The following is a 12,309-nucleotide window of genomic DNA, read 5'->3' on the forward strand; positions in this document are numbered from 1 at the left end:
AAAAACTACTGCCTTGGATGAGACTTGAACTCACGGCCTCTGGATCCAGAGGCCGTGAGTTCAAGTCTCACCCAAGGCAGTAATTTTTCCACTTTTTAATTTATTCTAAGAGAAATAGGAATATAACAGAGTAATGGTAAAACTAATTATTACTGTTGATTTACTTAGGTAACCTTTCTTTGGGAACATCATGAAATTAATTTAGATTTTAAAATGTTTAGTAAATAGTGAATTTAGAAACCGGTTAGTTCGGCAGGTAAGTTCTGTGTCAGAAAGTCACACTTTTTAAACAAATAGATGTGAAATAACCTAGCCTCGAAAATTAACTTCTAAGCAACGACTGACTTTCGAGACGTAAATAATATCTTTTGTTAATTGAGACTCGACATTATCTTTCACGTAAAATTAATCAACATGTATCAAACGCTTCCCATAAGCTATATGAAACATCGTTTTGCTCCCTGTAAGCCCTGCCCTATACCTAATTTAAATTAAAAACAGAACTCAATAGATAGGTATAAGTAGGTATCGATTATTTTGAAAGTCGATTAAACAGATACGGCGTGTAACAACGCGCATCCCTAAATCGGCGCCGCGATCAGCATTCAACCGCGTATCAGTCGCAATCAGGCGAAGAACACGTAACTGAGAACCGATTGGGTTTATGTTATAGCAATGCTTAGCGGTACACAAGACTTTTGTGTTTTGAGGTGTAGTTTTTAATCTTTTATTCATGTTAAAGCCGCTCGCCGCGCAAATTGCAGGGCGGCCGACCTAATGCCTTTCAACTGTTGCTAATAACCTGCCAATTTATCAAAGTTGCCCTGAGCGGCGCAGCATCGATTCGGTCCACTTTTGAGAACACGTGGGTCGGACACGAACACGTACACGTCTGTCACTTTTACAATTTTGTACAACTTATTCTATTTTGTAAGAAATATCAATAACTGTACAGTTGCAGATGTACGATGAAAACAGTAGTAGAAGACATAATCTAAGTTCGTAAGACTTCTGAACCCTTTTACAGATTCTAGTAAGTAGGTAATTGCTGTTGTAAAAACGGTTTACGGGTTGACAAAGGCGCAGTGGCACTGGTGTGCCAGAATAACTAATGAGAGTAGTGGGATTAACTTCACCTATCAAAGTCCGTAAGCCTTGAAGAATCCCTGAAGCCTTTCGCGAAGGGATTAGAGTCGATCTTGAGCTTGGTGATGAGCTGGTTCTGGTAGGCCGTGACGGCGGTGAACACGGTCTCGGGGAAGACGAAGGTGCGGTGCTGCTCGCGCGCCAGGTCCGTGATGGGGCCGCCGCCGTCGCGGACCTTCACGAGGTGGATGCGAGGCTGGTATCGGTGCATCGAGTTTAGGACGATCTGGGGAACAATAGGATTTTGTTAGAGCTTTTCTGACAAGAAACTATTTCAAAGGGTTTATCAACTTTTATCTTTTGTTTGTTACCATGGCGAGTGTCTTTTAAGACAGGTACCTACTGTAACACATTTTTTGACTGGTTAACAAACCTCAGAATAATTACTTTATTCCCTTCCCCTTAACTTATTATTTTATTCAATTCGGAGCGAGAAGGAAACATTGAGGTTGGGTTGCATTTCGATCATGGACAGGGATAGTGGACTGGATAATTTCTACGAGCCCCGATACAAATTAGTTCGTCTAGTTCCACACAACAAATTTGTTTATTCTGATAAATTTTACACATGAAGATAAAATTACCCATTAATGGGAACCGTAATAGTAATGTTTAATCTAGTTTATTTTAATCGTATGATAAAATTGCATGAGACTCTTATTGTTAAAAAAATGTACTTCTCAAAAAGTTCGCCGAATCATATTGTCCTCTCCTATAGCACTGCTGCATGCATGGACTCGAAACAAAATTGTCAGTACATTGGTAGAGCCGTGTTGCTTTCCCTAGTAATAGCCCTTTTCACATTTGTTATATTCCTACCAGTCAAATAAAAAATAAGAAATCGTTATTTTTTTTCTTTTAGTAAAAACGGTATTTCTTGAATTTGTATTTAGTTTTTGGAGAATATTACCATATAAAATAAAACTACATTAGCATTAGCATTAAATGTTAGTGATTTTTAAACTTAAACATTATTTTTGTACATGTAAACGAGAGAACCTCAAACAAAACCGGCCAAGTGCGAGTCGGACTCGCGCACCGAGGGTTCCGTACTTTTTAGTATTTCTTGTGATAGCGACAACAGAAGACTAGCTATCACGGTTAATGAGATACAGCCTGGTGACAGACGGACGGACGGACGGACAGACGGACAGCGGAGTCTTAGTAATAGGGTCCCGTTTTTACCCTTTGGGTACGGAACCCTAGAAATGGTCTGACTAGACGAAAACATTTCATCGGGGCTCGTACATACAAGCTATCATTAATAACATTTAAAGTCAACACCATCCCATCGTTTCTTCACTTTTATATAAGAACACTACTTACTATGAAATAAAACAGTATTAAAATAGAAAACATGTTAATGACCGTGACGTGGTTTAAGAGGTCCATTAATCTTGCAGCAAATTCACTGAACATCTTTCTCTCTCTCTTCCGAGCTACCTATGTATCCCACATTGTTGTGGTTCAGATTTCCTGCTTAACCTTCTCCACTTCGCCCTGAGCACGACATCGTCCTCGGATAACTTGCACTCACTCATGTCAATCATGTCCTTTAGCACAAAATGCATCCTCCCACCTTTCAAATCCACTCATTCACAAATTTGCTGAACATGATTGATACATAAATACGATAAGAGAGGCATAAAGCATAACGCTTCCCTAACTTTCCGAGTTAGGCCAAAATTATGCAAATCAGCTAATTCACATGAGAACAGCTGTCGCACCACTCACGACCACGACCACGTTAATGCCGAGAATCGGCCACGTCATTATACTTAAGTAGCTTATCACAATCGGTACGTTTAGACAGGCATGCGGGATTATTTTGTGGAGTTTTGAGGAATTCAAACGGACATGACCGCCGCCGCCGCCGCCGCCGTATCGTATAGATAAGGTCATTTAAACTGGTAAACTCTTCATTTAGAAGACGGTATTTAACAATTTGTTGTTTTGATTTCTTAATAATATTAGGTAACAGTTGAAATTAGGTATACTTAGCCGTATTCGGAGGCAAGCCGGATCTATTTTAAGGGTGCACTACTTTTTTATAATTACTTTTCATATAATATAGTTTGATATATCGTTATTTTGAATAACGTAATAAATGGCATACTACCGTAATACCTAATTAACGGGATAAATAATGTCATTCTTGGTATAATGGTCATAAGGTATATTTGCACGTCGTCTAATATACATTGCCATAATTATTACTCTAAAGCATATTATTTGTTCTAACAAGTGAGAACACATAATTATTTGTGTTATATTTAGTTGCATGACATAAAAGGGTTAGGTTAGAACTGCGACTGCACAACGATAGGTAGGAACCTAACAAAAGGTGGGTTAGTTAGGTTAGAACTTCGACCTCCCGTAGATTAAAATACCTAGCAAAGATGAGTTGTAGTTATGGTTAGAACTGCGGCCCTCGCGGAATCGAAAACCTTGAAAAAATGGGTTAGGTTAGGTTAGAACTGCGACCTCCCTGGAATAAAACAGCTAGCAAAAAAGTAAGATAATATAAAACACATAACTAAAACTGACGAAAGATGTTATACAATATACATTTATATTTGTTAAAATTGTACAAAGTATTATGTTATACAAAAATATTACATAAAAAATCCGTTATAAATGATGTCTAATATACTACTTAAAAATTATATTATATTAAACAATATTACAGCATTTGATTTATATACCTATAAATAAATAGGCATTATATCAATGACAGTTTAGACGAAATCACAATATAACAAAAGTAACGTATAATAAAAATTACATTATAATATATAATTATATATCAAATGGCATTATAACAAATGTATGATAGTTTTTTTATAATTATATTAAGCATAACACACCCCTAATTTGGCTTAGGTAGTTTTTTATTTAGCTTAGACGGGGTGCAGTACATTTTTTTATAATCTATCTATATTAAAATATAATATAACAAAAGTCATTACTCATTAGTCATACAATGTTACTAGTACTACTAATACATATACATATTAAACATTACACACCCGCTTAGACGACGTACTCAATTGCTTCAAAATCAGATAAGCCGAAGGAGGAGGTAACGTAACATAGACAATAGGTAAGTATAGTTATAGATATCTACCATAAAATTCCAATTTTCAATACTGGAAAATAAACTATGTATAATATTTGTTGCACGTAGGTAGATATGAAAATAAAAATAAATTAACTGATACAATTGATCAAATCCATTATTAGTTTCATACCTACCTGCACAAAACTTCAAGCAAGTCGTGTCAATTTAAATAGGAACATGACGGGGTTATTGATCAACACCCTACAATACAAGCTTCAATTAGCTATTAATCGTTTGTCTAGATCTGTTATTGCGACTAAGTATTTATAAAAAAAGCGGCCAAGTGCGAGTCAGACTCGCGCACTGAGGGTTCAGTACTTTTTAGTATTTGTTGTTATAGCTGCAACAGAAATACATCATCTGTGAAAATTTCAACTGTCTAGCTATCACGGTTCATGATACAGCCTGGTGACAGACAGACAGACGGACAGATGGACAGACGGACAGCGGAGTCTTAGTAATAGGGTCCCGTTTTTACCCTTTGGGTACGGAACCCTAAAAAGGGATATAACATAAATCAACTAATTGAGGCTTGTAAAGTTTTATGAATAAGGGAGTTAATTATAGCTTTTCTTGACAAATAGTTATCTACTGGCTAGCCAGATAATCCGAGTCAAATACGAAACAGTCGATACAATCTTAGCTGTTGTCTCCGATGTCCGACTTCTGCCTAATGCCCGCGCCCATGGGCCGGGCTCCCATTAATTACAATCCACGCAATCAATTATAATAATAGTGTCGGTGATTTCTCATTACATTGTAGTAATTAATTGGCCTCGTCGAGATGTGACGCGCCGATAACCTTACCGGCAAATTGTCGCGGCCTTCCTAAAGGACATAAAGGCGTAAGTATTTTATGCGTATACGCCCTTTTGTTTTAAAATAACTGAATTGTTCTCGACTCTGATGAGATAATTAACGTCCATAAGTTAATTAATTTGACAGTCTCTTTTTCATGGCATGGCTGAGCCTTGGTAGCGTTGATTGTTCCAGTGTGAACGCACTTGCCTAATACTAATTTAGATCTAGCTGCATGGTTATGATTAATTGCGAGTTTTACTACTACATGTGTAATCAAGATTTAGGCATTAGGTAGTTGTTAAAGGTATATGGTTTAACTTATATGTACATATTACAAGCGAGCTCACGCCCGATGTTTTGATAGGACATGCCTACGGGCTTGACCAGAGCCTCTAATAGCACCTGCCTAATGAATCTACCTTAGCCTCCGTCATCGACGGTCGTCTCGGACCAAAAACATACCTAGGTACATCATTAGCTATGGATTTATTTGTCCTGATGGTAATGAACAAAGTAGAAAGTAGTTTATGATTAATAAACAGTTTTTTTAATACAGTTTCTCAAAAAGTGCTACTTTTCGTGGCTGTTTAGCGTGCGGAAAGTTGGTTTTCGGGAACTAGCTTTTTACTTTTCCAATTTTTTAAAATTTTTACTTGTTCCAATTCATGACTACTTATTGATGAGTGTTAATATTAGTTTCCTTTAAACGTCGTAATCAACATAAAAACCTACTGTTAATGTAAGAATACGAAAAATATGCATATTTCATATTTTATTATTTACCTCTTCATCATTATAAGTATTAACACGTTTATTTTTTAATTTTGAAAAACCGTTCTTGTCTGAATGGAACGGAACGCCTGTCAAAGAAGAGGCGTATTTTCTTACTGCAAGAATGTTTTAAGTTTCCAAAGGCAACATTAGATATTGTTTTTATAAATATACGATACACTGATAATCGTAAATAACGATATTTAGGTAATAATAGTACAATGTTTTAATATTTACAATTGTTTCTGTCTTATAGAACATGCATTTGAAAAAAAAACTTTCATTGAAGTGGGTTCAATAATAATAACAAAATCTATTCTAGTCGAATAAAAGCTAGAAGAAAAACACCTCTTCATAATGTCAATGTCAATGATGTCACAGAATTAATAATATAAAAGTTCCGAATTCCATCCCTTACTTGTTGCTTTTCTTATTTTTTCGCAACTGTATTAAAAAACGTCGTTCGATACACGTGCGGAAATGTCATTCTTCATACTTTCCGCACTAGCATCGAAATGTACTATTTTCATCACACTCTCTCAGTAAATATGGAATTGCACGCAGGCTTAACGGGAACTAGAAAAAGCGTTTTCCCTAGGGAGTTATGAAGTTTCTAGTATTATAATTAAGGCGCTAGTCGCTATTTTTGGCCGTAAACTTACATTCTAGAGCATATATCTTCTTAACGGTTCAACAAAAAATTATGAAAATAGTTAATTGTTATACAAGGGTGCAAAGTTGTATTTTACCCGCGAGTGTGGAATTGAAACACGAGCAAGCGAAATGATTCTATAGTTAAACCACGAGCGAAGCAAGTGGTTCTAAAATAGAATCCTGAGCGAAGCAAGTGTTTCAACACACGAGAAGTAAAATACATTTGCACCCGTGTGTAACACAAAACTTTTCACCTCACTATAGCGAGGAAAATGCAACATCCACAGGCGTTAGATCATCTTCATCACTGAAATCACTCATTTTTTTACGATATTATAACAAAAAACTCATTTTTACGTGAGAAGTTTTTAAATAAAATTTTTGTTGACAATGTTGACATTTCTGACGTATGAAATATGACAATATTGATCAGAATTCTACTTTAGAATCCCTCGCTATGTTCAGGATTTAATGTACTGACACCCACGCCTTAAATATGTAATTTTGCTCCCTTGTGACACAATCTACTATTTTTTTGAGTTAGCTACACATATTTATGCGCTCTCTTTTTTTTAAGTTTAATAATCAAATCTAGTGTATTGCAAAATATGAAAACACATTTTTATCGTAGATATCTAAACTGCAATACCTATCGCATGACAATAGCTTGAAATAACATCATTTCATACGAAGTAGTCCACAACAATAAGAAATACGGCTACAAAAACTGACTGCCGTTCACATTTCGTGAAAGAGTATCTTAGCTGTAGAGTCACGTACGATGTAGGCGACGACACGAATCGCTCTGAGGGGATGTGGTCGCACAACCCACCCGAGGCCCCTCGGCACATTGCTACGCGATATTAATCTTTAATATTTGGGCCGTAAGGAAATGTATGGGTCGGTGAAAGGGCCAGATAGGTCTAATTGCAGTGGGGCGGTGGGAGGGCCGCTAGGAGGAGCGGATAATGGCGGCCGGTGGGGGCAACGTTGCCATCGCCAGATGGTTGCGGCCCGCCGCGCTGTGTGCTTGTATTTATAGTTCAACGTACGAAGCACGAACGTTTTAGAAACATTAAGATACTCGTAGGTAGGTAGTGCCTTTCTTTTTTAGCGTTGACGTTGATAACTGCGCCTTAGACGCCCTCTTTCCGTACGTCTCGTGATGTATTTAGGGTTCCGTACCCAAAGGGTTAAAACGGGACGCTATTACTAAGACTCCACTGTCCGTCTGTCTGTCAGCAGGCTGTGATAGACAAGAAATTTTCACAGATGATGAATTTCTGTTGCCGCTATAACAACAAATACTAAAAAGTACGGAACCCTCGGTGGGCGAGTTCGACTCGCACTTGTCCGGTTTTTTTCGTGTTATATTTTAAATGCAAAACATAGACAGATACTAAAAACATACCTATATACTAGTAAAGGTTACTTTCTGACGTTTATAGTGATCTAGGTATCCCGGGAAAGACTTTATTTTTCACCTCAGCAGCTCGGACAATGGTACTTTGCTACTTAAAAACAGTGAGTAAAATGCGATTTTGCTCACTGAGTGAGACAAAATGATATTCAAGTGACCTTCATATTCAAATGTCAATTCAACATGCGGAGCCTAATACAAGTTCGAAATACTTGGATTCTATTATCTCTGTCCCTTTCACGTCGTTAGCAAAAAGAAAGACAAAAAAATTCAAACGACATTCAATGGTATATGGATAATAGACCCCCCCGAAAAACGTCAGAACGCATCGTTCCAAAACACGTACGAGCCTATGCATTCTTAATAATTAATTAATGAAAATAAGGTTTAAAATTTGATAAAAACACTATATTTTACGTATTTTATTGTACCTACAATTAAAATAATGAACTTAAAAAATACACAGATTATTACGCAAAATAGGTAAATAATTTTACTTTTAACAATCTCTACTACCTACAGTTAATAAAGAGTAAGTATCCGCAATTCGGACCGTCTTTTTTTGTACAAAAAAAGTTGTCGATTGAAGTGTCAATGAGGGCTATCGTTTTTTTGCACACCAGTTGGCGCCTCTGTTGATGGTGGTCCAAAAGACTAAAGAACAGCTGTCAGTCATTGAAGTGACAAGTGACATTTGACATTTCGAACTATGGAAAAGACCACCATCTACAGTAGCGCCCCTAGCGGCGAATTCATACGCGTTAGCCCTCATTGATGTTCGTTATTTCCATTTTATTTTACTGAAATTTTATGGAAATTTATAATTTGCTTTCGTTGGATGTTTATACTAAATTTGTTGATGTATTTATTATGTATGTATTTCTAATTAGTATGTACAACACGAGATCAAAGTTATTTACATCTCGTGCGCTTTTGCGTCTCTTAGTACGCTCAAGAATATTGCACGGGACTCGAAATATGCACTCGAAGAAATATCAAACTTTGCTCTCTTGTTGTACAAATAACTATGTATTAATGTGATTGAAAAAAAAATGCGTTTAAAGGGTTATAAAAACTTTCGGATTATAAAAATATACCTATTTTGCTTTATAGGGGTATACTTATGACATTATTTGGGGCATTTTCTATGAAAAGGGACCTTATTGTCGATGGCGCTTACGCCGCACAGCGTCGCGCGGCATTGTATTTATATCGGAGCATCGTTTATAATGGCGTAAGCGCCATCGACAATAAGGTCCCTTTTCACAGAAAATACCACATTTAAATCTTTAAACAACAATGTTAAGTAGGTATTTAAACAGTAAACACGCGTCGATATTACAGACATGCATAACATATAGTTAAAGAACATGTACAATGTATTCATGACATGACACTACAAAATGACACAACAATGACAAAACTTTTATTTTAATGAGTTTGTGATTGCTACTGCATAGGAGAGTATTGCGTCGAATTTGGCCAGAAAAAGCCGTATAAATTACATATTTAGGTAGCTATGTATTAATGAAAAAACATTGCACGAGGAACAAAGTCGTACAATAGGCACATACATAGGTATTATAAAATTACACACAAAAACCTTTACAGGATCGACAAATCTTAATAATAATTGTGACGTCACTGAACGTCTATTATAATAAGTATTAGAAAAGGCGAACCAACTGCTGTTTTAAGGAATTGTTGGAGAGCTAAATTTAATGTAGGTGTAAAATGTCAATCTAACGCGTAAATAGTCATTTAAATCATCATTTAAAAGTCAATTCTACCAGCCAACATAAGAAAACAAGTCAAAATTTGCATTTGATTACTTTGCCTCACAAGTGGATAAAATGCAAATTTCTTATCAGGTTTTGAACAATCAAGAGAGCCTTTACCAGCTGGTGTGGTGAAAAATAAATGAAGAACTTAGGCAGTGCCGACTTCATTCCTATAGGACATAACCAAAGATAGATATAACTCCGTAATAGATGGATACAGTCTAAGGAAAAAACGTGCCTCGAAAATCAAGAAAATTTGATTCTCGATCAGAGGGCGCTACTAGCTTTGGCCTACTGTCGTATAGATGGCGTTGACGGTTTCGTTTGTTATTTAACAATTTTAACGCATATCAGTGAAAGAACATGGGTCAAAATCATAAAAATAATTAATGCAAATAAAAAAAATCATTTATCCATATTTAAATACATTTTATCGTATTTTTATAAATCTTCATTTTTAGTTTTAAGGTATGTCGATAGATGGCAGTGAATTTACTGGGGTTACAAAATTTACTATGACAGTACCGCTTTATCTTATTATATCCTCTTTGGACATAACTTAATAGTCAAAGTTATAAGCGCCAGAATCAATACCAACGTTAGCTATATTTGCGTCGTCGTGTCGTAGCCATTATTCTTGTTACATTTTTGTCCTTATTACGTACTTGTAGAAAAACAAAAGCGACTCGGAGCCGTATTTACGCAAATCAAATGAATATAAACGGCAAGAGTATTGATAAGCGAAGTGTCAGTGGAGGCAGCATTCACAACGCTCTTTGAGAGCATTGCATCGGACAAACCAGTATTTCAGAGTGATCTCTGATAACGTCTATTCCTTATGAATCCTAAGGTCAAGTTGTGCCAGGTAAAATATTTGAGTAAATACCTAGGCAGGTCATCAATGAGTTGATGGGCGGATTACGTCGGCTTGTCGCCTCGCGCAGCTCGTCGTATTGCCCTATTTGTACCTAACCGGCTGATGGACCAATCTTTTGGACACTATTAGGGTCTCGACACACCCATCGACGCGAAATCGGCAATCAATAGCCGATAGAAAAAAGCTTAATGTTTAGGTAATAAAAGCGAAAAGACGACGCCACGTCGTAAGCCGTCGACCGAGCCGAGCGACGTCTTTTTCGCTATTATTATAAACTGAAATACATGTACAACTAACCACTGACTGAAAACACAAATCAAAATATTTAATAAAAATGCTCAGAACGTGCAAAGTTGCGAACTACATCGTATCGTATGAAATGTTATTCAACACGTTTGACAAGGTTGTGATCTACGTAATAAAATATTGTAGTGTGTTATAAAAATCGGAACAATTATGACTTTACGCTAATATCGAGCGCACATTCAACTTCTAAAATAATGTCACTGCGGGTGTAATTATGTTGGTACAATATTGAACCCTAAGCTCATGAATCTCATTATACCTATATACCACAGCTATAAGTAGTTGATGTACCAAGACAACTTTGAAGACTTTTTTTACAAATAATCCGTTCTCCAAGTTCATAACACCGGGTAAAATTGCACAGTGTATGCCAAACTACACCGTTTTCATTCAACAAGTTTGACAAGGTCGTGATCCGCGCAATAAAATATTGCAGTGAGTGTGTTACATAAAAATTGGAATGGCGGGATATTATGGAGTACAAAATGTGGAACGTATGACTTTATTTATGCTAATAGCTTGCGAACATTCAATACCTACGGTATGTCAACAGATCGGGTGTGGGCGAGCGGCAGGTACAGTCGCGTCTGACAAGCTTTGCTACGATCCTAACATACCTCTTTCGCTTCCTTCACTTTCATAACATTCCTCATACACGCTCGTCGGTTTAGGGTGCTCTCAGGGACCGGCCCGCTATCCCTTATCGGGGTTTTATAAGGGTATTGCATAAGGCTTAGCTCACCATACCCTTTGCCAGACGAAACCCGTTGTTTTGCTTTTAAAAACCCTTATATAAAGCTACCACATTTGAGTAATCGGTAGCCCAAACACCCTTACAAAACCCTTATCATCCGCTCACCAACACCTTGCATATTGCTTATAAGGGTTAGCCTTATAAAGGGCTTCCCTTTTAGCATATGTATAAGCGTGATAATTTAAGTCGTCTACCTTGTTCGTAAAGCACACATTACTTCGAATCCGAGCGATCGTCGGCGGCGACGGCGGCGTTCTTTGACTAGGCACGTATTTTCTTTCCTTTTCATACACTACCGTAGATATATACTAATCCTGTCTCTTTCACTCAAAGGGAAACCTTTATAAAAAGCGCTTAAAGATAAGGGTAACCCTTATTAAGAGCTAGCCTTATTTTTGGTTAGCTTTTCGGTAAGGGTTAGTCAAAGGTAAGGGTATGAATATGAATGGGCTTGCAGTTCAAAAGGGAAAGTCTTTCAATGTGTTAGCCGTGTTTAAGTGTCGCCCATTGAAAGGGTTTTATCACGGAAAGGGTTGTCCGGTCCCTGGGTGCTCTTGACCTGGCCTTTCTTCACGATTTCCCCGATCTGATCAGAGAAAGTCCGTCGAGGTTTAACCCCTTCCAACTCCCACTTGTACTTCTCCCTTATACACTCTCTTTGTTAGCCTTCTTTCACTC

At 37.0% G+C, this 12,309-nt stretch overlaps 1 protein-coding gene across 1 annotated transcript in view; it reads right to left on the reverse strand.

Annotated features, from left to right (window-relative positions):
- LOC134741068 (T-box transcription factor TBX20-like) overlaps nt 1-12,309 on the reverse strand; it is a 96,646-nt gene that overhangs the window by 12,604 nt on the left and 71,733 nt on the right. The window contains exon 5 of the mRNA XM_063673830.1: nt 1,137-1,372. Within this exon, the coding sequence (XP_063529900.1) occupies nt 1,137-1,372 (236 nt within the window). The remainder of the gene's footprint in view (nt 1-1,136; nt 1,373-12,309) is intronic.

The sequence above is a fragment of the Cydia strobilella genome, chromosome 4, assembly GCF_947568885.1.
Source record: "Cydia strobilella chromosome 4, ilCydStro3.1, whole genome shotgun sequence".
NCBI classification, from domain to species: domain Eukaryota; kingdom Metazoa; phylum Arthropoda; class Insecta; order Lepidoptera; family Tortricidae; genus Cydia; species Cydia strobilella.